The sequence below is a fragment of the Hibiscus syriacus genome, unplaced genomic scaffold (genome assembly GCF_006381635.1).
Source record: "Hibiscus syriacus cultivar Baekdansim isolate YM2019G1 unplaced genomic scaffold, ASM638163v2 tig00110017_pilon, whole genome shotgun sequence".
In the NCBI taxonomy this organism is placed as follows: domain Eukaryota; kingdom Viridiplantae; phylum Streptophyta; class Magnoliopsida; order Malvales; family Malvaceae; genus Hibiscus; species Hibiscus syriacus.
The window spans coordinates 1,224,581-1,249,168 of record NW_024062565.1 but is presented as its reverse complement, the minus strand read 5'-3'; the positions used below and the strand labels follow the sequence as shown (position 1 = coordinate 1,249,168).

The 24,588-nt window shown below is 34.4% G+C and overlaps 2 protein-coding genes, 1 long non-coding RNA gene and 1 pseudogene across 4 annotated transcripts; 3 read left to right on the top strand and 1 right to left on the bottom strand.

The window, feature by feature from the left end:
• Positions 1–6,469: 6,469 nt before the first annotated feature.
• On the top strand, positions 6,470–10,221 carry LOC120212918. Its single transcript, XM_039211104.1, has 4 exons — positions 6,470–6,705; positions 6,815–6,953; positions 9,033–9,166; positions 9,254–10,221. The coding sequence occupies exons 1-4, from the start codon at positions 6,473–6,475 to the stop codon at positions 10,050–10,052; spliced, it is 1,305 nt and encodes a 434-aa protein (XP_039067035.1). The 5' UTR covers positions 6,470–6,472; the 3' UTR covers positions 10,053–10,221.
• A 1,116-nt stretch (positions 10,222–11,337) lies between these two features.
• On the top strand, positions 11,338–13,953 carry LOC120212922. Its single transcript, XR_005524749.1, has 4 exons — positions 11,338–11,489; positions 11,578–11,657; positions 12,638–12,740; positions 12,859–13,953. It is a non-coding gene; the product is annotated as an uncharacterized LOC120212922 (long non-coding RNA).
• A 1,320-nt stretch (positions 13,954–15,273) lies between these two features.
• LOC120212917 (protease Do-like 8, chloroplastic) lies at positions 15,274–19,845 on the top strand. Of its 2 annotated transcripts, none has more exons than XM_039211102.1 (13): positions 15,274–15,503; positions 16,586–16,707; positions 17,112–17,194; positions 17,312–17,410; positions 17,551–17,617; positions 17,972–18,047; positions 18,159–18,225; positions 18,386–18,603; positions 18,699–18,766; positions 18,963–19,042; positions 19,251–19,337; positions 19,427–19,534; positions 19,652–19,845. In XM_039211102.1, the coding sequence occupies exons 1-13, from the start codon at positions 15,379–15,381 to the stop codon at positions 19,778–19,780; spliced, it is 1,329 nt and encodes a 442-aa protein (XP_039067033.1). In that variant the 5' UTR covers positions 15,274–15,378; the 3' UTR covers positions 19,781–19,845. The 2 variants fall into 2 exon arrangements, with proteins under 2 accessions (XP_039067033.1, XP_039067032.1); XM_039211101.1 differs by having other exon boundaries at positions 16,577–16,707; positions 19,652–19,844.
• An 852-nt stretch (positions 19,846–20,697) lies between these two features.
• Positions 20,698–23,901, bottom strand: LOC120212916 (annotated as a pseudogene).
• Positions 23,902–24,588: the final 687 nt, after the last annotated feature.

Genomic DNA, 24,588 nt, shown 5'->3' with positions numbered 1-24,588 from the left:
TTAAGTCCATCGGCTATTAAAAGTTACAAAATGGTCACTTGACTAATCGTTATTTTCTAAACTTGTCCTTTTTAGTTGGACGTTAACATGTTGACTAAGATACGATAGTCATTTGAGACAATGAGATAAGATTTTATTATATCACAATCAACATGTTAACGTACAACTCAAATTGTCATAAAAAATTCAACCAAAAAGGATGAGTTTGGAAAATAATTTATAGTCAGGTGATCATTTTGTAACTTTTAATAATCTAATGACTCAATAGAATAACTTCCTATTATCGAATGACCATTTTGTAACTTTTAATAGTCACGAGACTCAATAAAGTATTATCCTATAGTCAAGGGACTGTTTGTGTATTTTACTCTAATATTTATTTAGAATTTTTCTTGACAACACAAACATAATGCGCATATAATTGATTGGAATCTGATATTATGAATGAATTAAAATAGATTAAGAAATTACTCAAATAACAAATATTTATAATATTTATTTTAATTAATTAATTAATAAATTAAATTTGAATATTTAATAAAAAAATAATTTAATCGTTTTTTAAAGGACAGTGAGTCGCATTGATGAGCAAAGGCTTGAGTTAGTTAAGTAGTTGAATGAGGACCCACTGCGGCTATAGAATATAATAAAATAACATTTTAAACTATTTTCCTAATACTACTTTTTATTATTTAAGTAAGTGATTTAGATTATTAAGAGGAGTGTTATTTTCTTTATAAATTATGAGTTTTAGCGGTTTTGTCTGAAGGATATGTATGCGTTGTCGATGGTTAAAAAAGGTTTAAATAAATAGAATTAATTGCATTTCATGTTCACATAGTATGATCCTCATTTTAAATTGGTCCGTAAAATTTTAAATATTTTTTGAATTTTATCCCTAAACTATGACTATCATTTTATAGTAGTCCTCAAACTTTTGAACATTTCAATTTCATATCCAAACTATAACTTTCATTAACCTTTTGAATTATTCCAATTTCATCCCAAACAATACGTATATGCTAATCACATTCCTTGTTAATAAAATTATTAGGCCAACTTATATTATTATATATTAAAAAAACAAAATTTAGGTTAAACTAAGGTTTAAATTAATTACATAATTGGATGAATTGAGGGTGAAATTTGAATATTCAGAAGGTTGGGGACCAATTTAAGTTCATCGACTATTAAAAGTTATAAAATCATCCTCCGATTATAGAATGTTACTTTATGGAGTCACTTGTCTATTAAAAGTTACAAAATTGTCACCGATATATTTCCAAACTCGATATCTTTTATTAAAAAAATTGACGGTATTCTGGGCTGAACGTTAATATGCTAACTATGATATAATAAAATATGATATTGAAATCTCAAATGACAATCATATTTCATTCATCATATTAACATCTAGGTTAGACAACCGTCATTTTTTTAACGAAAAGTGATGATTTTGAAACATAATGAATAGTCTGTGACTATTTTATAATTTTTAATAGTCGATAAACTTAATAAGATAATACTCTATAATCGAGAAAACATTTATATACTTTATCACACTATTTATTAGTATAGTTAAATTAAAAAAAAGGATCATAGTTAAATTCATTATTATTAAGAAAAATCCAAAAAGGAAATACTTTTGAGAACCCATTGCATGTGCCAAGACAGTGAGAGTGGGCAAAGCTCGTGACCCAAAGATGCGCCGCTTTGACAAAAGTGAGCCACGTGCGCTGTAAAACATACAAAGCCATTAGACTATGTTGAAATTATATTTTTAACCATTTAAGTTTTCAAAATTATAAATTGATATTTACATTTATCAAAATATTATAAAATGATCATTATATGTTATAAGATAATGATAAATTTTGATATATTCAAAAACTATTTTATAACAATTTGATAAGTTTCAACATTCATTTTGCAATAGTTCGGTAAATATAATGATCATTTTGTAATAATTCAATAGGTTTAATGACTATTTTGTAACTTATGAAACTTTTATTGTAAAAAAATTGTATAGTCTAATAACCATTTACTATAATTTACCCTGTTTTTTTATAAGAAGAAAGTGAAAATTATCAAAATCAATACCTAATATCGAATAAAATAAAGCGTAATTACACATTTAGTATCTAAATGACAATCCAACTTAGTTGATAGAGCACAAGGTTCTTAACCTTGAGGTCGTGGGATCGAGTTTCATGTAGGGTATTTCATAATTTGGATGTCTCCTACGGAAGCTGCTCTCAACCTAATGTTGGGGGCAGCCTACTATCTTACCTCCCCTTACCCCATTACATTTGGGAATAAGGGACAGCCATTTTAGTACATAAACTTTTATTTTTGTAAACTATACTTAATATTTAATTTTTGTTTTATTTCAGTGCCCCACCGTTAAAAACTTAAAGCATTTAGTACTTAAACTATTAATTTTGGTCAATTTTATTTTCAAAACTTAACGTTATATTTTGAATGGGGAACTAAAATGAAACAAAAACTAAACTTTAGGTATGGTTTTGAAAAAATTGAAAGTTTATGTATTAAAATAGATCAAAACTATTAGTTTAGATACTAAATGCATAATTTACCCAAAATATATCTTTTATGGATTATTGTTTTAATAGATCTTAAAATATAAAATTCTAAACTGTAATTGTAAATTTAAACCATAAATAGAAATTCATGAACTATATCTTAAATAATACACACTATTAGGGATTAGCATAGGTCGGGTTGAGTGGGTTTTCAGCCAACCTGACATGACCTGAAATTTTTAGACCTTTATCTAAAACTCGACTCGACCTGAGTTTCGAGTAATTCTATTCGACCCAAAATCCGGCCTGACTTTTGAGATAAAATCTGACTCCAACCTAAAAACATGAAATAATATAAAATTATTAATTTTATTTAATACATAGGGACTTAATTTAAAAACAATATAAAGATGGATATTATTGTAATTATCTTTAAATATATAAGGTATTTTTATATTATTTTTGGGACCCTAAACCCAAACCTAACACGACCCTAATCCAATTTTTTAAAAAATTCGATCAGATCGGGTCATAACTCGTCAGATTCGGGTCTCGTGTCCATTCTTATGCACGATATTCTATTCAAAAGTAATAATATACATTATATTAAAATAAATATTTAAAAAAATAAAATAAAATTATTGGATCTAATTATACAATAAAAGATTTGCATCTTGGATCTAAGATTCAGATTTCATCTCACCTCTTTATTTCAATCATAATATAAGATTTTGTTAAAATATTTGATTCAATTTAATTTTTATTTTTAAAAATTAGATAAACATAATTATTTAAATTTAAATTAATTTTCCGTTTTATTATACAAATAAATATTTTATACTTTTAATTAGTAAAAATAATTTTAAAAAAGTAATATTTTACCGAAAAATTAAGAATTAAACAAATAAGATGATTTTGAAACAAAAACTAAACATTAGATATGATTTTGAACATTTTAAAAGTTTAAATACTAAAACAAATCAAAACTAATAGTTTAGGTACTAAATACGTAGTTTACTCAATCTTAATTTTTTATATAGTAATTTCTTTTTTCATTATTTATTTATATGAAAATACATGAAAGTCACGTCACATGTGATTAGGTATGTGTTACCTAATGGGTGGCTCATAATTATAAAACCATGTGCTTGTTGGGACACAATTTCAACTTGTTGATAAAACAAAAATATTATCACTATATTATCTATAAGTGTTTAATTTATTTTTTAAAAATTTCATATTTATTTATTAATTATTTGTATTTTTTATAGAAAAAATTTAGGTCAGGAGTAGCTCTCCGGTCCAGGGTCAGGGCATAACTAAGACACAATTAAGATTTACATATGAATTTACATATGATTATTGGGGTGGTAAAATAATTTGTATATAAATCCATTAAGTTGTTGTTTAATACTAAAAACCCATTTTTAATTATGTTGGTACCCAAATATTTGGCAAAAGTGTTTGAATAATACAATGGAAAAAAAAAATTCTTCACATAGTGTAGTTGAACAATTATTTGCTTAAGTAGGGTGATTGCTACAGTGACCACCATAGGTCTCTAAGAGCACATGGCGACCTATAAAGCTGCAACAGCGAGGGAAAAGAGAAGATTTGCTACAACATAAGAGGCTTTGTCGCAAGGAGCACTTGACGACCTATGGAACACTTGGCGATAGGGTGTTCAAAATTCGGTTTTAACCGAATTAACCGATCGATTAATTCGGTCGGCCACCAAATTAGTTCGGTCGGGGAACGATTAAGGATTTTTTTAGAATTCGATTAACGGTTAATTCAGTTCGAAATCGGTTAATTAACTGAATTAACCTTTAAATATAATTATATTAAGCCCAATCCATTTAAAACTCATTTAAAACTCAAATCAATATTAATTAATTAAAATAATCTCATTACTAAATGCAAAATGTTTGAATCAAATTAATTATATATTATTTAAATTAATTGTAAATTATTATTATTTTAATTAAAAATATTAAATTCTAAAATACTACAAAAATTTATGTTAATTCGAAAATTAACCGAATTAACCAAAATTTATTCGGTTCGGTTAATACTTTCAAAAAAAGTTTGGTTCGGTTAACGGTTAAAGAAAAAAAAGTTCGATTAATTCGGTTAAGGATATTTCGATTTGGTCGGCCACCGTTTTAATGATGAATCCCTACTTGGCGACCAATGAGGTCACTGTAGCAAATATCTCATTTCAAGAAATAATTTGGGTAGAGCCCTATATGGGAATTTTTTTCCAACGACCTACATGGGCGAGGAAGCCAAATTGTTTTGTAATATCAACTTAAGAATGAAGTTAGGATGGATCGTTAGGGTCAAATATAAATAATAAAATAAATTAGAGTGATTAAAATATGAGTAATTTGAAAATTGATGATTAAATTAAAATATTCTAAACTTTAATAACTAAGTTTAGAGAGAAAGTAAAGTTAAGTGATGTAGTTTGTAATTTATCAAAACTAAAATTTCAAAAGGAGGGGTCCAATCCCATTTTTGGGTAAACTATTTTTGGCCACTTAACTATTACTTCTTTTCATTTTGGTCATTGATTTTGAAATTTTACAAATCAAGTCACTTGTTGTTACATCTAACAGAGTGGCGGCGTGGTTGTTAAGAAAACTTAATATAACTACACATTTGATCATCAATAATTATACATTCTATCAATTTAATATTAATTTTAATTCAGTTAAATAAATTTAATCACCTAATAAGACAACGACAACACTTACATTCAACTTTGTTTGAATATTGTTCTCTGGTTCATCATCTCCCACTTTCCTTTATAACTAAAGGCAAAGCTTCGGTTATCTCAGGATATGGATATCATTGGAAAAAATAAAATCACCAAATAAAGGGTGGATGATTGAGGGGGTTTCGATGTAGGAATTCAAATAGCGGTCGGATAGAGATATAACGGTTACTATATCGTAATATCGACGATATCCGAGGTTGCTATTGCGGAAAATAGTAGTATGAATCGGAATCACAACAATAACGGTGGATCGTGGTTATAATTTAATGGATAGCGCCAATCGCGGAACGTTATTCCGTTGTTTTTTCGTTATTTATTTTTAAAAAATCAATTCATTTGGAAAAATCATGACAATTATACGCTCAAAGAACGCAATAACATCAATTATATCCGTGAAAAAAATGCGATTGCAACTATAATTTAAATCTGTGGTTCGATGAGTGGTTGAGGATGTGGAAGGTGAAAAGTTTGCGATTTGGAGTTTAGAGTTTGGATCTAAAACTTATGATCTGAATTTTCAATTTATTTTTTACCCTAATCGTAAGTGGTACAAATATTTTAAAGGTAAATTATAAATTTAGTAACTGAACTTTACTATCTCTCTCGTGTTTCACTTATTATGCTTTAAATCGTTTTAATTTCCTCATTGAACTTAATACATTTAGTTTTTTGGTCAATCGGTCGTTTTCTCACTAACGACATTAGATGTGACTTTTTTATTCTATTTTTAATCGATAAATTATAAATTTATTCACTAAACTTTATTTTATCTCTTATTTCACTCGTTATACTTTTATTTTTTTTTATTTTAATCACTGAACTTTATCCATTGGATTTTTTTTAAAAAAAGCCCCGTCATAACGCCGTTAGTGAGGAAACAAATGAGTAACAAAAAAAATCAAATGTATTAAGTTCAGTGAGAAAATTGAAAAGTGAAAGTATAATAAGTGGAATAGGAGGAAGAGTAAAGTTCAATTACCAAATTTGTAATTTACCCATATTTTAAACTTCGGTGATCAAAATTGTAGCAAGAGTAAAATTGAGTGATGAAAATATGAAATTTACCCAAAACTAAAATTTCAACGGTTAGATTGAATCGAATCCATTTTCTCTACTAGAATTTCAAAATTGGTTAAGTTCGAGATCGATGAGAAAGGGGAAAGCTGCTCCAAAGAGGAGCAAGGAAGCAGGAGACTCGAAATCCATCAATGAGTATTTCAAGCAGACAAAATCGGTGACGAACAACATCAAATCCCAGAATTCCGATGAACAAATCACAGAATATGGAGGTGAAAACAAAAGCAAGCCCGGAAAAGGGTTCTTCGCTTGTTATCTGTTAACCTCTCTCAGCCCTCGTCACAAAGGCCAGACTTATATCGGGTCAGATTCTACTCTTTCTGCTTCCCAAGTTAATGGGTTCTAATGCTTCTCGTATTTCGCCATTAAATATTTCATCTTTTTTCAGCTCGAGCTGTTTATCTAACTGCAGATTTACAGTGAACCCACGGCGGCGGATTAGACAGCACAATGGGGAAATTGGTAGCGGTGCTTGGAGGACAAAGAGAAAACGCCCATGGGAGATGGTTATGTGCATTTATGGCTTTCCAACAAATGTTTCTGCTCTTCAGGTCATATATACGTGTGTGTGTGTGTGTTTAGTCTGTTTTTTATAACATGTTTCTATTCCAATCTGTTGCATCACTTTCTTGTATGGACGGTAGAATTTTATGCCGGAGGAACTAGTGAATTTATAAAATTTTAGAGGCGAAAACAGATTATCGATATAAAATACAGAAAAGATACCTAGATTATATGAGAAATCGAAATTGGAGAGGGGAGACTGCTTGAAATGTTGGGGTATGACTGTTGATGGTCGATCTCCCTACTCACCAGTTGCATCGTTTAGCCCTTGTTGATTTTTCTTTTGTGTACATTCTCTCAGAATCCCACCTTGATTTGTCATGCTTGTTGTAACAAGAGGTTTTGTTGGGATCAACAGTTATGTTCCACCTTGATTTTTCATGCTTTATTATCAGAATTTTAGGGTCGAAAACAGTTTATCGATAGAAAATACAAAACATTATCCAAATTATATGAGAATTCAATATTTTGAGAGGGGAAACTGCCTCCTTAGTCCCTCTCGGACCATCCCTGGTTTCGGGGTTTAGTAGGAAAATGTTAGGGTATGCTTGAAATGTTTTTTTATGATTGTTGATGGTCGATTTCACTAGTCACTGGTCGCATCGTTTAGCCCTTGTTGATTTTCTTTTGTGTACATTCAAGAATCCCACCTTGCTTGTTGTAACAAGAGGTTTTGTTGGGATCAACTGCTATGTTCCACCTTGATTTTTCATGCTTTATCATCAGAATTTTGGGGTTGAAAACAGTTTATCAATAGAAAATTCAAAACATTATCCAAATTATATGAGAATTCAAAATTTTGAGAGGGGAGACCGCCTCGTTAGCCCCTCTTGGGCCATCCCTGGTTTTGGGGTTAGTAGGAAAATGTTAGGGTATGCTTGAAAATGTCGTTTTTATGACTGTTGATGGTCGATCTCACTACTCACTAGTCGCATCATTTAGCCCTTGTTGATTTTCTTTTGTGTATATTCTCTCAGAATTCTACCTTGCTTCTTGTAACAAGAGGTTTTGTTGGGATCAACAGCTATGTTCCGCCTTGATTTTTCATGCTTTACTATCATAATTTTAGGGTCAAAAACAGTTTATCAATAGAAAATTCAAAACATTATCCAAATTATATGAGAATCCAAAATTTTGAGAGGGGAGACTGCCTCGTTAGCCCCTCTCGGACCATCCATGGTTTTGGGGATTAGTAGGAAAATGTTAGGGTATGCTTGAAATGTTGTTTTTATGACTGTTGATGGTCGATCTCACTACTCACTAGTCGCATTGTTTAGCCCATGTTGATTTTCTTTTGTGTACATTCTCGCATAATCCCACCTTGCTTGTTGTAACAAGAGGTTTTGTTGGGATCAACAGCTATGTTCCACCTTGATTTTTCATGCTTTAGTATCAAAATTTTAGGGTTGAAAACAGTTTATATATAGAAAATACAAAACATTGTCCAAATTATATGAGAAATCGAAATTTTGAGAGGGGAGACTGCCTTGTTAGCCCCTCTCGGACCATCCGTGGTTTTGGGGAATAGTAGGAAAATGTTAGGGTATGCTTGAAATGTTGTTTTTATGATGGTTGATGGTTGATCTTACTAGTCGCATCGTTTAGCTCTTGTTGATGTTCCTTTGTATACATTCTCTCGGAATCCTACCTTGTTTGTTGTAACAAGAGGTTTTGTTGAGTTTGAAAGCTATGTTCCACCTGGATTTTTATCGTGTTCGATTATCTAGTCCGGTGTCAGCAGCAGAATATCTTGTTTCTTTTGATGAACTTTGGCCATGGCTGGAAACCTTTAGTGTTCTTTATTGTGAAATTTGTTAAGTGCTATATATAAATGTGTTTTTAAGTCGATTCTCGAGGCAGAGAGAGAGGGAGATAGAATGACGGATTTTTTTTAAATGCGGAATATTTACACCCTCAGAGACATTGTTAATCGGTGAAGAATGCTTACTGAGTTCGAAAATTCCAGAACTTCCTGATTTTATTAGACATAATACTATGCAATAGACCATTCTGCCTATGGTTTGCTCCTAACATAACAATGTTTTCTGATGTGTTGATGCCTGCAGTTTGAGTGGGCCTGGCAGCACCCTCAAGAATCAGTGGCTGTGAGACAATCGGCTGCGACTTTTAAATCTTTTTCTGGAGTCGCCAACAAGATCAAACTCGCATATACGATGCTCACCCTCCCTGCCTGGCAGAGGTATATGTTTTCTTTTATCCCAGGTTAATACTATTTCGTTTAGGTCAATCATTGGTTAGCTAATGTGTAATGCTGTTATTTGATCAGCTTGAATGTCACGGTAAACTACTTCTTGACGAAATACACAAATCATTCTGCTTGTTGCCCGAGCTTGCCGGAGCAGATGAAAGTTAAAGTTTGCTCCATGGATGAGCTCCCCTGCTATACTGAACCAGACGAATCTGTATGCGAAGATGATTGTGATAACATGGACGAATGTGACGAACTCGGTGATACATGTGGTACTTCTAATGAACAATTCGAACACATTGAAGAATACGGAACAAGAAAACTAGGAGAATCATCCAATCTTGGAGTACATAATGTTGAGTCATTAGTTTTAATCGATTCCCCAACTAGTAAGGCCACTGAATGTGCAGCTACAAGCACTGCTGGGATGGAATCTTTGAGGGGCATGTGGTTTACATATGCTGTGGAAGCCGATGAAGATCCACCACCATGGTTAAAAGAGAAACTATCGATTACCGATAATGAAAAACGAGTGAACTCTTCCACTTTTGGAGCATACCCCACACAGCCTTTTGATTTCATTTGTTCACCGGTAAGGATAGCAGAAGGAACCGATACAAGCACTATTGAGAAGGAACGTCGGGTTCAGAAGCAATCATCAGCGACGGTAGCAGGCAATGGAGATCGACAGCCATGGACAAGAGAGAAACCATTAACCACTGAAGTTGAAGTTGTGAAAGATCATGTCCCTAGCTCCGATGCTGCACGAGAGGTCGAGGTAATAGATCTATTAACACCGTCTCCCGCCTATAGAGTCCGGCCATGCACCAAAAGAAGAATTTCCGAGTTTTTACCGGAGATCATAGATCTCACCTAAGTTTTATCCAACTATAGGATGCCGAGCGTGAATAATAGAAGAGGATTAAGGAGGCCATAGAGATTAATTGTTCTTGTTTTCATCAAATTCTCCAATCCTGCCTATGTGATGATGAGGAAATCACATCATTGTATATTAGGGCATAAATTGGAAGGAGATAAAGTTGCACTTTGGGTTTTTCACATAAAGAAATTTGAACACTTATCAACCACTTATATATTCCAAGAGGTGGTTGATTGTTTGGCTACCTCCGCTTATTCTCTCTCTCGATTTTAGGGTTTTGCTGATTAATTCGGGTCAACCCGTATCATACATTTGACTTTGATGGATGAGTCTCTCAGTGGAATTCTTTGCATACATAAAAATTTAAACTTAAAATTTTGTTTAAGTAATATCAAACTGCTTATTACTTGAACTAATTATTCTCTATAACTGCACAACTCCTTGGTCAGTAATTGAATATAAACGATCATATATTCATATATGAGTTGAATTAGTAGGATGAGGTATTATATCTTTTAAATAAGATCAAAAATTCAAAATTTAATATAGCAAATTAAGAAAAAACGGAGATACATTTTAATTCTATATTAGATGTCAAAATTATAAAATTCTAAGGATCAAGATTTGAAATTGAAGACAATTGCATACTCCTTCGTTCATGTAACTTAAAGGGTAAATTACGATTTTAATATCTAAACTATTAATTTTGGTTTGTTGTTGTACCTAAAATTTTAATTTGTTCAAAATTACATCTAACATTTAGTTTTTATTTCATTTTAATACGTCGTTGTTAAAAACTTAAAAAACGAGTTTGTCGAATGTCGTGTCTATAGTCACTGGCCATTGCATTTGTTAACCGATGAAGCCCAAACTATACAGTGCGTATCTTTTTGACTCATTGAACGAGATTTTGACCTCCATTTCATCGAAAATACCTCAATTTTCTCAAATCGATGATGGATTATTCAACTTCTTCATCATTCGATCTATGTCGTCAACTGTCCGATGAACTTGAAATTGTACTATGTTGGTCGACAGGTCATTCTCTCGTGATCCATCGTTCGAATTGGTTGTCTGTTCACTAAAACTATGTTCGTTAGGCTGTATGTTAAGTTTTTAACACGATACTAAATGTGTAGTTTATTATAACTTTAAATATGAATCAAACTACAACCGTACGATCTATACAAAAGAACCGTACAAATCATAACCGGGGCTTACATACAAAAGAATCCATATTTATGCATCATCTTCTCCAATTTATAGCCGCTTTGGCCTTATCGTCTGTCTCCGACCTTCCCCCCCCCCCCCCTCTTTCTGAAACAAAGCTGAGAAAATAAAACCCTAAAACGAAAATGGTTCAAAGGCTCACCTACCGCACTCGCCATAGCTATGCTACCAAATCGAATCAACACCGTGTCGTTTAGACCCCCGGTAAGCCTTGAAGTTTCGAAAACGATGCCGTTTTTCTACTCTGCTGTCGATTTTGTATGTAAATGGTGATGGATCTTTCTTTTTGAAGGTGGGAAATTGGTTTATCAGACTACTAAGAAGAGAGCAAGTGGGCCAAAGTGTCCTGTCACTGGAAAGCGAATTCAGGGTGTAAGTTCTTTATTTTTTTTATAATTTCTAGTTTCTTTTGGTTTGAAGTTGGAGTTTTTAGTTAGGAATCTGAATTCTTATTGTTAGATTTAGGGATGCAAATGAGGCGATATAGATAGTAATGGTAAGTTATTAGATTTCGATTCGATCAAAGTTTGGTCTTTGAATGTATTTTAACTCTGACTCGAGTTCTTAATTGATACCCAACTTGAAAAAAATAATATATTAAAGTTTTAATTTTTAAATTAAATTATTAATAATATTAACATGTATATGTTTTTTTGGGTTCAAAAAGGCAGTATGACATTTAGGTTTGAGTTCGAGCTTCCATTGAGCTAAGTCCAAGAATGATTTTTCAAATTTTGATTTTGAATTAGAGTCGAGTTTGATAGTTTTAAGTAGCGAGCTTTCAAGTCTAGTCGATCTTAGTTTTAAACTTTTTGAGTCTAGTCAGGCTCAGTAATACTTGGGTTCAACTCGTCTCATTTACAGCCCTAATTAGGTTAACTAAATATGTTCACTTTCATGTTTGCTTATTGAATTTCTGTTTTGAATTATATATGGATTGATGAGTCTGTTAAGATTAGTTCTATTTCATGATTTTGTGATCCAAGGTAGTGCTGATTACTGGTAGTGTATTATGTTTGTTTTGATGGTTTGGATTCCCAAAATACCGATGTGTTTGTAAAAAAGATTAGCAACTGGTGATAAATGTCGATCACCGCGGTCGTTTTGGATTCATTTACGGGGAAAACTTTGTTGCATATTCATTTGAAGCAGTTTACAGACTGTGTTGGTTTATTTTGCGGCATTAGCCGGTAGAAATGTTACGCTTTTTGACCAGTGCAGAAATATATACCATTTTCATGTTACTTGTCCTGGTGGTTAGTTTTCGGTTCTTTCTGAACATGTGGTTGATTGATTCGATTTGGAGAGCTTTGAGCTTGTTATCATGGTTTTCTTATATGTCTTGTATGCAGATTCCTCACCTGCTGAACACAAGCAGTCTCTTTTGCCTCGTAACCGAAGGACTGTGAATCGTTCCTATGGCGGAGTTTTGTCAGGCAGCGCCGTTAGAGAAAGGTACGACTATGAGCATTGTGTAATGACTGTGAAATGTTTTTTTTTTATTGGTGTTCTTTGTTCGAAGTGATCAATGCGAATCTTATTTTCCTCTTCCTGGTTTTTTTGTTATCGGAAGGATCATTCGAGCCTTCTTGGTCGAAGAGCAAAAGATTGTGAAGAAGGTTCTGAAAATCCAGAAGGAAAAGGAAAAGCAGTCCTCTAAGAGCTAGATTTTCCTTCCAGAAATTGTTTTTGCTATACTGGTGATTGATGAAATGTGGAACTGAATTTCAGCATTTTTCCCATTAGGAAGTTTCATACCGATTAGTACGCTGCTCGCTCACTTGACTACGAATCGATTTTGAAGTTATTGGTTTTATTTTGATCCTTGAAACTACTGTATTGCTGGTGTTGCCCTCCAAAATCGGCCTTGGTGATGTCGGCAATCATCGGAGGACTCATCAGCATGGAAGAGGCTTCAAGGGTGCACTTGGTGGACGAACCAGACATCAACATCAAGTTGTTTTGAAGGTCTGCATTGGATACATGAAATGGAGATGGCCTGTAGACTGTCTGATGGAACGATTTATTCGAAGGAACATCTAGACCCGAAAAACCGGCGGTGCAGCCTTGTTGAAGTTCACAGGTGTCGTCTAACGGCACCATTGATCTGATTTCGGTTGTGCAAGAAACGTTCTCCGATCCGAACCGAGTGCAAGAGGTCCAAGTGTGGGACATAGCTCTTTGTGCCATGTGACTCGTCTTTTCAAATATCCTACCAAATAGCCCATGCATCCTGTAGGAAACAAGACCAATCAAACAGTTAATAATCAAACAACATACAAAAATCATGAGTAAAGGGAGTCATTACATTTTCAGGAAGGGTTCCGACTACGAGTTTCTTCGATGTCGGTGTTGAGTCCGATGTCGAAGGTAGCTAGAATTCATGCATCATCCAATCGGTTTACATCCCTTTAGCAGCTCTGCCTCTATAGAACACAAGAGACTTCTTCAAACCAATACAGTCGATGCCATCAGATGAGTAGATACGCTTATCTGTTCCGGTAGCCTTCCGAAGCCCGGCTCCGGTGACTCGGTTCGGCCTTGCATTGTTTCAATATTTCTGGTCCCTCGGACAGTAGAAATACCACTCTTTCTCCCCCGACAGCCAGCTGTGCTCATACAAAGAAAAATAAGCAACATCAAACTAGAAAAAAATCAACGTCTTATAGTCGGAGGATTATTTTATTACTTTTTAACAGTCAAGATACTCAATAAAATAACTTCTATAATCGAAAGATTATTTGTATATTTTACTCAATAATTCATCATTCTCAAATATTGATTCTAACTTTGTTCCGAAAGAAATGACATGAGTTCATGAGTCAATCTTTTATAATTTCAAATAAAAAGTTATTTTAATTTAATTATTAATTAAATAATTATTTTTCCATTGGATTAAGAAAAGGAGCAAATTAATGACAAGTAATTACTACAAAGATTAAATTTTCAATAAGTAAATGTCACGATTAAAAAATAGTATAATTTATGGGCAATTTAAAGATTAAGCCTGAAAAATTCAATTAATAGTTTAATAAATTATATGTTTAGTATCTAAACTATATATTTTAGTATTTAAATTTTATTTTTTTAAAAATTATGTCTACATTTATTTTAGGTTTCAATTTGATACATACGTTAAAAACTTAACGATACCGATGACATGAAAGTTATATTACAAGACATGTCAACTATCAAAAAAGGAAAATAATTACACATCATCGATGCCACTAAGTTTTTAACGCATGCCAAATTGAAACCTAATACAATCGTTAGACAATTTAAAAAAAAATAAATATTAAAACAAAGCAAAAATGATATTTTAAGTTCTAGTAAATATGTAATGTAGAGGACTTTTTGGGTAATTTGAACAAAAATGGTTGATTAGGTAATTTGATATATAAAAAGGGGACTACACATTTAATACTTAAACTATCAATTTTATTTGTTTTAGTTCTTAAACTTTCATTTTTTTAAAACCAACATAACATTTAGTTTTTGTTTCATTTTAGTATCCCGCCGTTTAAAACTTAACGAACGATCTCAACGGCCAACCCAATCCTTCTACAATCACTGACCATCGTATATGTCGATCGATGAAGTCCAAACTTTTAGTCCCACTTTTCGACCTATTGAAAGCGATTTTGTCCATCGTTTCACTGAGAAATACTTTAATTCTAAAATCAATGAAATGATGATGAACTCTTCATTTTTTTCATCATCCGATCTTCATGGTTTACCGTCTGATGGGTTTAAAACTGAATTATATTAGTGACTCGTCATTTCTTTAGTTCACACATTGGATTGATTATGTTCACCGAAATATATCACATTAACTTTATTAAAATTTTAACGACGATATTAAAATAAAATAAAAATATATCAAAATTAATAGTTTAAATATTAATTACCAAATGTAACATTTAAAAAACAGACACGAATCAGTGTATTATCATCATCCACTCTTCTTCTCTGCTCCTCCACGGCCACTTAGCTTTAACGCAAAAAAAGAAGAAGCAATTTTTATTCCATCGTTTAATTTTCTTCTTCTTTGTTAATTTATGCAACTCATCAAATTCATAATTAACCCAGAAAAATGCAAGTCTCTGTTTGCAACAATTCTTGTTCATTAAACCTTAATAGCTACAAAGTCATGAGTCGTCGAGAACTCTTGTCTACTTTCTGTTCCAATGGTTCACATAAACCCATTTCAATTTTGAGGTTAGTTTTTACTTTTCTTCACTCAATTCTGCTAATCTTTTGTACCCATTAAGCTCTCTTTGCTTGGTGAAATTAATTTCCTTTGCCTCTTTTTAGATGGGTTTGGTTTGGTTTTCTAGTGTTCATAAGAGTAATTGTGCCTGTGTTTCATGTGTAGGCATGTATATTCATGAATGGATTGAGGGCTGTAAAGTAGTCTAGTTAAATGTTGAGAAATTAGGGGTGTACCCGAGCTTGAATAAGCTAGGTTATATTTGTGTTCGTTTGTTTAGTTTTGAAGGTGTTTATATTCGGTTCGATTCGTATTTGTTTAAATTTTTAATATCATGTTTGTATTACTTTACTTATTTTTTAAGGTATTTGTGTTCGTTTAATGTTTATGAACTGTTCATTTAAGGTTCACAATATTTTCGTTTAGAGTTCAGTCTGAACTCATTTCAAAAAGTTTAAATTTGAACTCAAATCGCCTTGAAAGCTCATTAATTTAAAATTATCAAGCTCGATTCGAACTCAATAGAAATATGAAGTTCGACTTGAGTTCTAAAAAACTTGAACTTGAAAAAAATTTGTACCTCGATTGAAGCTCGAACTCAAACTCGATCATGAACCTTAAGTACATGAAAAACCTTATATTGTATTTATTTGGAAAAAACATATAAATATTAATACTATTAATAATTAATTGAAAATTGAAGATTTAGGATTTTTCAAGTCGAGTATCAAATAGTTCATTTCAGTCCATTAAGAACTTGAGTTGAATCCATTCAATTAGAATGTTGACCGAGTCGAACTCGAGTAGTTTGCGATCTGTCTCGTCTCATCTACATCCTGAAATGATTTATACATGTATCAGTATATACTTGTGTATGTATTGTGTAGAAGCATCATTACAATGTGATGCACTATTATTATCGGCATCCATATGCATAGGAGTATATATTTGTATGCGGTTATTAACGTATTTGTGCAAGTACGGATGCCAAACAAACACGTATGTTATATGTTCATATACATAGGGACGGACACAAAATTTTATGTGTAAGCTTTTAATGTCGGTTTATTGATGCTCTTAGGATGGTTAGTGAACGAATGGCGAATTTGGGTGAAGTAATTATAGGAAAAAGCATACCCTTTGCGAGTAGGAGAGTACTGCTGGCGAGTCTTATTGCCTATGGGAGTTTACTTCCTTCAAAGTATTTATCAGGTCTGCACATTTCAGCTCTGATTTTCCCCTTTGCCACTTTAAGAACTTAATTCGTATGAATCGGTTATGTCGGTCGATGAAGTATTGAAGCCTCCCTTGCTCGATTGATAATTGTATTTAGTCTATTGTATCGTCATTGACTACCTAGTTTACTCGTGTCATTGAGTTCAAATCTGGTTTCATCTATTTGAATGCACTTGTCAGTAAAATTCGTAGCTGTAATAAATCGAAAACCACTTTTATAGTTTGAGAATGTGCAAAAAAAAAGTGATAAATGGGAACCGTGTTGTTCAAAGGATGCGGTGTTGGTGGACGCTTCGAGTTTTATGTCATACCTTCCTTTGTACTATCTCTGTACTTCTAGCAATTTGCTTCTGATGATCGGATGAATTGTGGATGTGCAGCTCTAGCGTTGGGGGATCCATTGGTGACGGTTGAAGATGTAACTCCCACGGTGTTCCCTTCTGGAGCTCTCTTCCCTTCCGAGGTTCATTTTCAACAAAAATTATTGTGCCCCTTTTGGAATTCAGTGATTAGTTTATAGTTCGGATTCTTCTTTCTTGGTATTTACCACATGTTGAACTTGTATGTATCGATTTGGCAGGAACGAATCGTCCGACTCTTTGAAAACAATACCTACTCTGTTGTCAACATATTCGATGTAACGTTGCGCCCTCAACTTAATATAACTGGTGCTGTTGAGGTATATTTCTTATTCACAGGACCATGCTTATGACTCTTGCTCTCTTATGCACACATACGCTTAAGTATTTTGTGGAACTAACGTTAAAATGCCGTCGTGCTAATTAACTCATCAAAGGACACCATTATGTTGACTGGCAGATTCCAGAAGGAAACGGTTCGGGGGTCGTCTGGGATGAAAAGGGGCATATTGTGACAAACTATCATGGTACGTGTTAGAATCAACCATGTAGAAGTCTTGTTTGTTTACGAGTCATTTATGATACGTCTTTGGTCTCCTAAATTCAATAATCAGATTTCTCTTTCATTACCTCGTTTATTCTTTCCCTCGCCTTCGATTTATTTCCTTAGATTATAACAGTAAGAGCTGATAGATGAACTCAGAGAACCATATATCGATCAAGGACAACAGTTCAATTGACTTATCTGTTTTCCATAGCATTTATCTGCTTTGACGAGTATACATGATTATATAAGGAACCAGAGAATCTTATTTGATGCGTAACGGAAACATCCTCCGATGTAATCTGTATCAGGTTAACCGTTCTGTTTGTATGTTCAGTGATAGGTAATTCCCTCTCGAGAAATCCAAGTCCAGGGCAAGTCGTTGCACGAGTTAATATCCTAGCATCTGATGGGTGAGATCTCAGTGCCCTTAGCCTTTGCTGGTAAACTTAGTTTCATTATCTTGTATTGAAATTTCGAGTGGTCCAGCTGTTTCTCTTATTGTTTTAAGTGCTGTTTTAAAGGGTACAAAAGAATTTTGAGGGAAAGTTGATCGGTGCCGATCGCACCAAAGACCTTGCTGTTTTAAAGGTATGTTTTCTCGAATTGAACATACTTGTGTCAAACACATACATGTGTCTGATACTCAAACCCGAAATCCGAGTAACGTAGATTGTACATTCGCTCTATAATATGCAAGTTTGCTGAAAAGATTATAATGAACTGATGCTGATCTCTTCAACATTGCTAGGTAGAAGCCTCGGAAGATTTGTTGAGACCAATTAAGGTCGGGCAATCATCTTCGCTGAGAGTAGGGCAGCAATGTCTGGCGATTGGAAATCCATTTGGTTTCGATCATACCCTTACCGTTGGTGTTATCAGTGGATTGAATAGAGACATTTTTAGTCAAACCGGAGTAACAATTGGAGGCGGAATTCAAACAGACGCAGCCATCAATCCCGGAAACAGGTTCGCCAAATGATTTGTCGAATCCTCTTTAAAGTAAAGTCTTTAAACAAGTTTTTCACTGCAGCTGCTACTTGGTTCTCTTTCTTTTGTTGCAGTGGAGGTCCTTTGTTGGATTCAAAAGGGAACTTGATTGGAATTAATACAGCTATATTCACACAGACAGGTCATTCGATGTTTTTCGCCCTTTATTGCATATGTTGGTGTCAGACACATATCCAGGCATCGGTTTGAGAAAATGACCCTCCGATTGCCGTGAAAAATATCTAAAAAATTTCACCATACTCATACCAGACCTGTATCTGAACTCACACCTGGTCCAGTTAACATAACGCATTCCGATTTTGGTATTCATATTTCAGGCACATCGGCAGGTGTAGGTTTTGCCATTCCGTCCTCCACTGTGCTCAAGATTGTACCTCAGCTGATCAAATTCGGCAAAGTAAGTTTCATTAATGGTAAAATTCTTGGTCTCCCCCATTTCACGTCTCATTGATAAAGACCGTTTACTTTCACCTACTCTGCGTTAAACGATCACTCAACGCACGTCTGAAATATTCGGGTCTAAAACGATGATGGGTATCATTATCAAGAGTTGAGCATGTGAACAAGCTTTAGTGCTTCCTATCTCATTGTTAATACACTTGCAGGCTGTTCGAGCAGGTTTGAATATCGAAATCGCTCCCGACCTGATTGCTAATCAACTTAATGTTCGAAAAGGGGCCCTTATCCTCCAGGTACCCCAAATTTAGATCGAACTTTTAAAGTACAACCGTGCTGTTGATAAAGATGTGAACTTTCTTACATTTGGAACACGGGTCTTTAGGTTCCCGGCAACAGTTTTGCAGCCAAGGCCGGACTACTCCCTACCAACAGGGGCTTCGCAGGTAATCTTATACTCGGGGATATCATTCTTGCAGTTGACAACAAACCGGTGAGTATCTGTTCTTCCTTGTCAATATTGATATCAACTTCATTGTTCTCGATGGCTACATGCATTCGAATAATTTTGACGATTCTGTGCCGGTAATAGTACGACATTCGTATTCAGGTTAAAAACAAAGGAGAGTTAAGCAAAATATTGGATGAATACAATGTGGGGGATAAGGTAATCTTAAAGATTCAAAGGGGCAGTGAGAGCATGGAAGTTGCAGTGATTTTGGAAGAAGTAAGTTCATGAGCAGGTCTCCAAGTTAAAATTATTACTTTGTTCCATTTTGGTGCTTAAACTTTTTTTTTTCAAAACCATCCATACTGTTTAATTTAAGTTTCAATTTGATACAAGAAGTTAAATATTTAATAGAATTACTGATGCGACATTTTTTATTTTCAATGATGACGTGACATTACCTTATGGTGACACATTAACATTACCGTTAAATTTTTAACGACGGGTTACTAAAATAAAACCTAAACTAAACGTTAAGTATGATTTTGGAAAAAAATGAAGTTTGGGTGTCAAAACGGAACAAAAGTAATAGTTTAGGTATTAAATTTATAGTTTACCATAATATTTTAGGATTATTAAGATGTGCAAAATTCGCATGCTGAATCTTTAAACTATCACAATTTGTCAATTTCCATGGTTTTTTTGGAGGAGGGTTGTATATTTGTGAAAATATGTAGTAAGAGAGTTGTTTATGCATTTGGAGTTTAGTCATTATACTTTAATTTTTAGAAATTTAGTCCCTTCACTTTTGTTAAATTCAAGTCCATTACAATATCATTGTTTTGTTACTGACTACAAATTTAGTAACATCAATATTTGTTTAAAATTTTTCTTAAACCATTAATAATAAACACACCTTCTAAATGTTGTTGCACAACAGTCCCTCGACTTTTTGGGCTATCTTTCAAGTGTGCGATTAAATTCTCCAACGGTACGAAGTCGAATGCTAGAAAATTCATTTGTAATATATAATGCTATGAAGATGTTGGATAGTCGAAGGACTTAACAAAGACACCATATAGTAGAAGACTATTTTCTAACTTTTAATAGTCAGAAGATTCAATAAAATAACACCCTATAGTTGAGAGACCTTTTGTGTACTTTACCCAATCTATTATTATACATATAAATAAGGTTTAATACAAAAATAAGCAAATGGTGAATTAAAGCAGCACAATGCAATCGATACATACATCAAGAATTCACCTGAACTGATTATGATTCATGAAACAATCTGTAAATTCATGAAATGGAAGTGATATTACACAGACCTGGGCAAGCAGGTCCGATATTGGAACTCGAAAGCAATAAAAGGCATCAAAGCTCCGGCAAGGGGAGACGATATTTCCTCTCATGCAAGGTAGCGATACAATTTCCTGTCACTTTTATCTCTCTCCAGAAACTCCCGCTCGATAAGGGACTCGATTCGTTTTTTAATTATGACGGGGTTGGGCAGAAACCGGGACTGTAGCTGTTTCGTGACCTCAGCAACAATGTTATTATGATCCAGCACGCGTCTTGCTTTCATGATCCTCACTATTGCAGCCTCTATCTGCGGTTTTCGATCTTCCTCCACTCTCTGCCTTGTTTCTTGATTTTCGGGTTCGGACTCCCTTTGCGCAACCACGGTGCCTATCTTGACCTTGAAGAATTTGCTTGTAAACTTGTCATTGAAAAGGAAGTTATCAGTGTCTGCTATGTCCTTGCTCATAGGTTCCTTCCGGAGCACATTTTTTCCCTTGACACAGGCAAGAGACTGCAAACACCTTTTCAAATCCGGGGCAGGTATCTCGGTCGCCTGCTCGATCTCCTTATAGCTTAATCGATCCGCATTATTGAAGAGCATAAGGACACACATCTGGTACGTGGAAACATTCAGTTCGTGCTTCTGACCCTTACCAAAGGTTGCCTTCAAATCAGCCGTCCCCATGTTTGTTTGCCAAGAGAGTCTTCGTCCAGTATGGGTCCCAAGGTAGTAATTCCGGAACTTCTCACATATGCCCATGATTTCAGCAGGAAGGTTGCATGTAGTAATAGGTTGCGTCGGCCAAGATCCTGTAGTGAGAACGTGGACGGAAAGGGTGGGGCCTTCCGCTATATCCGCACCATGACTTGCATGGAAACCTTGCATCGTATCCTGTGATGTCTTCATGTCAGTGAACATACCCTCCAATTTTGATGTAAATTGATACCCACACTCTGTTTTGAGCTTAACAATCAAACTTCTTTCGGCATCTTCAGAGACGGTCTTCCCTGAAAGAAGCCTTTTTGCCAAGTGTTGCTTGTAGTACTTCTCGAAGACATCTTTCTCTTGAAGGTAACGGAAGAGCATCATCACCTTGTCGAGTACAACCTCAACATCCTCTTCGGTAACCCCCCTCAAACCTTTCCGAAGCTTGTCGTCTACAAACAATGAGATGAATTCCGGAGACCGGGAATTCAGATTGATGAAATATTCAAATGAGGAATTTAATGCATTTTGAAAAGTCTTGTCATTGCTAAATGCTGCAGTGATGATCTTGTCGTATTTATCCTTTAAATCCAACAGATGTTGCACGAAATCCACAGGATCCTTCAGCCTTTCGGGATCAGTAACTAGCTGCTTACCAGTATCACGATTGAACGAAGTCATGACATCTCTGACTAAAACAAGCCCATTGGGTACCCGACGGAACAAGCAATACATCCTCCCTAGGTCATCATATTTTTCGTCGACTATCATGTTAACCAAGCCTGAGTTCTCCATTTGCACAAGCCTGTGCATATGATTTTCAATCATCTCCTTTTCTACAACATTTGTTATCTTGACTTCACTTCTGGCATCCAAGTAATGCGAGACTCTATCTATTTCTTCATTTAGACGTCTCTCGGCTTTCTTTAGATATTCTCCACAATCACACACTCTATCAACTCTTGAGACTTGAGACGGTAAAAATCAGCTGAAACTTCAAGAAAATGCTTCTCGAAATCATCTTGATAAACAGAAGGACCTAGATCCATTAACATCTTCGTGATGCTTCTCATTAGACCCCTGTCTATGACTTCACCGCTCCGTTCTCTCCTTACATTTTCAAGAAGTATAGCCTGAAGCCTAGACTGGATTGCATAGGAATGGATGACAACGTCCGTCCATAAATTTAACCCAAGCTCATGAACCGGGGTTTTGTGGGCGTTCGGGATGAAACCCTATCCATGTACATCAATATATCTCGGATCATTTGCATAGCCTTGTTATGCTCTGCCCATTTTCTGTTAAGTTCCTCCAGAAATAATCCTCCCTGAGCAGCCTCGATCGAACTACTTGTCTCGTTTAGATGAGAAGTCATAGTTGTGACAAGCCCGGAGTACAGCTTCTCCCCGAATTTGTGCAGTACCATATTGTACGCATTCCTGTTTTACATCAACGCTTCGATATCAGAATCTTAAATTTTTGCAAATGTTGAAGACACATTTCTATGGCAGAGCTCAAGGCAACACATCGAAACAATATTAAACCATTTCATTGCATAACGAACATGGAATCTTTGATCATCAGATTCGATCATCAGAACCTCATTCGTCACAAGTACATGATGATCAAGTAAACTAACTAAGCATATCGGATATACAGTTAAAAGCTCCTGATCAGGGATTTAAATGGCGGCTCGCAACCACGATAGCCGTCGCTATATGGCGGTGGCGGTTATTGTAGGAATACGGTCCCCGCAATCACCGCAATATGAATCCCTGCTCATAATAGCCTAATACATAGATTACTGAACTCAAATTCAACAAAATTAAACTAAAATTCCAGCTAAACTTCAAATCACAATCACTACACAACCAAAGGACGCGATTTCAACAAAATTACATTAAAAATATTACAAGAAAGGGAAAGAAGAACAAATTCCTAACCTGTAAAGCTCTTCAAAGCTAAGTCCACTGGCATTATGATTATAAATTTCATGAATCGCATGTTCAAGAATCTTCCACGTTTTCTCTGCATATTTCGGATCCACCACAACCCTGTGCTTAAACGCCTCTATTTGAAACGCTTTTTTCTTCTGAGCACTCATTTTCTCTCCTTTTTTTCTCTCTCTAACTTTCTTTGTTGAAAACCAAAAAATCAAGCTTCCAAATCAAAAACCCACCTCGATTCCTACCCGATTAACCTTTGAGACCGGAATTTGAATCGGAGTTCATATTGACCCGGATTCAAACGAGCTTAAAGGCATGGGAGAAGGGGGGCTGGTTCGGAGAATTGAATTACTGGGTTTTTGAGATAAGAGTAAAGAAATATGGAATTTCTTTGGGTTTTATGGAATTAAAGGTTTGATTTAGGGAATTTGAAGGTTTATGGAAGATATTGATGGGGAAGAAAAATAGCTCTGAAATTGCTTATTTGAGTTTCCTCGAGTGTTTTTCTCTTCTGCCCCTCTTTTCATTTTAGGGTAAAATACATATTAATACCCAAAGTATCAGTTTTGACCTATTTTAGTACCTTTTTTTTAAAAAAAAAATCATGCCTAGCGTTTAATTTTTGTTTTATTTTAGTACAATGCGATTAAAAACTTAATGGACAGGCTAACATGACATAGCTCCGTGGACGGATGATTAATATGAACAGTGGATCGCGAGAGAACGACGAGTCGACCAACATAGTCTAGTTTCAAGTCCATCAGACGGTTGACGACAGAGATCAAAGGATGAAGAAGTTGAAGAGTCATTGTCGATTTGGGGAGACTAAATATTTTCCAGTGAAATAGAGACCGTAATCAAGTTCAATGGGTCGGAAAGGTACGAACTGAAAAGTTTGGACTTCATTGGTCGATGGATGTGAAGGCTGATGACTGTAGACGTGAGGGACGGCGAGCCTGTTCGTTAAGTTTTTAACGGTGTACTAAAATTAAATAAAAACTAAATATTATATATAATTTAGAAAAAAAATGAATTTTTAAGTATTAAAATAGATCAAAGCAGATAGTTTAGGTACCAAATACGTAATTTAGCTTTCATTTTATTTGTTTTACTCATATGGGTAAACTAGTAGTAAACTACAT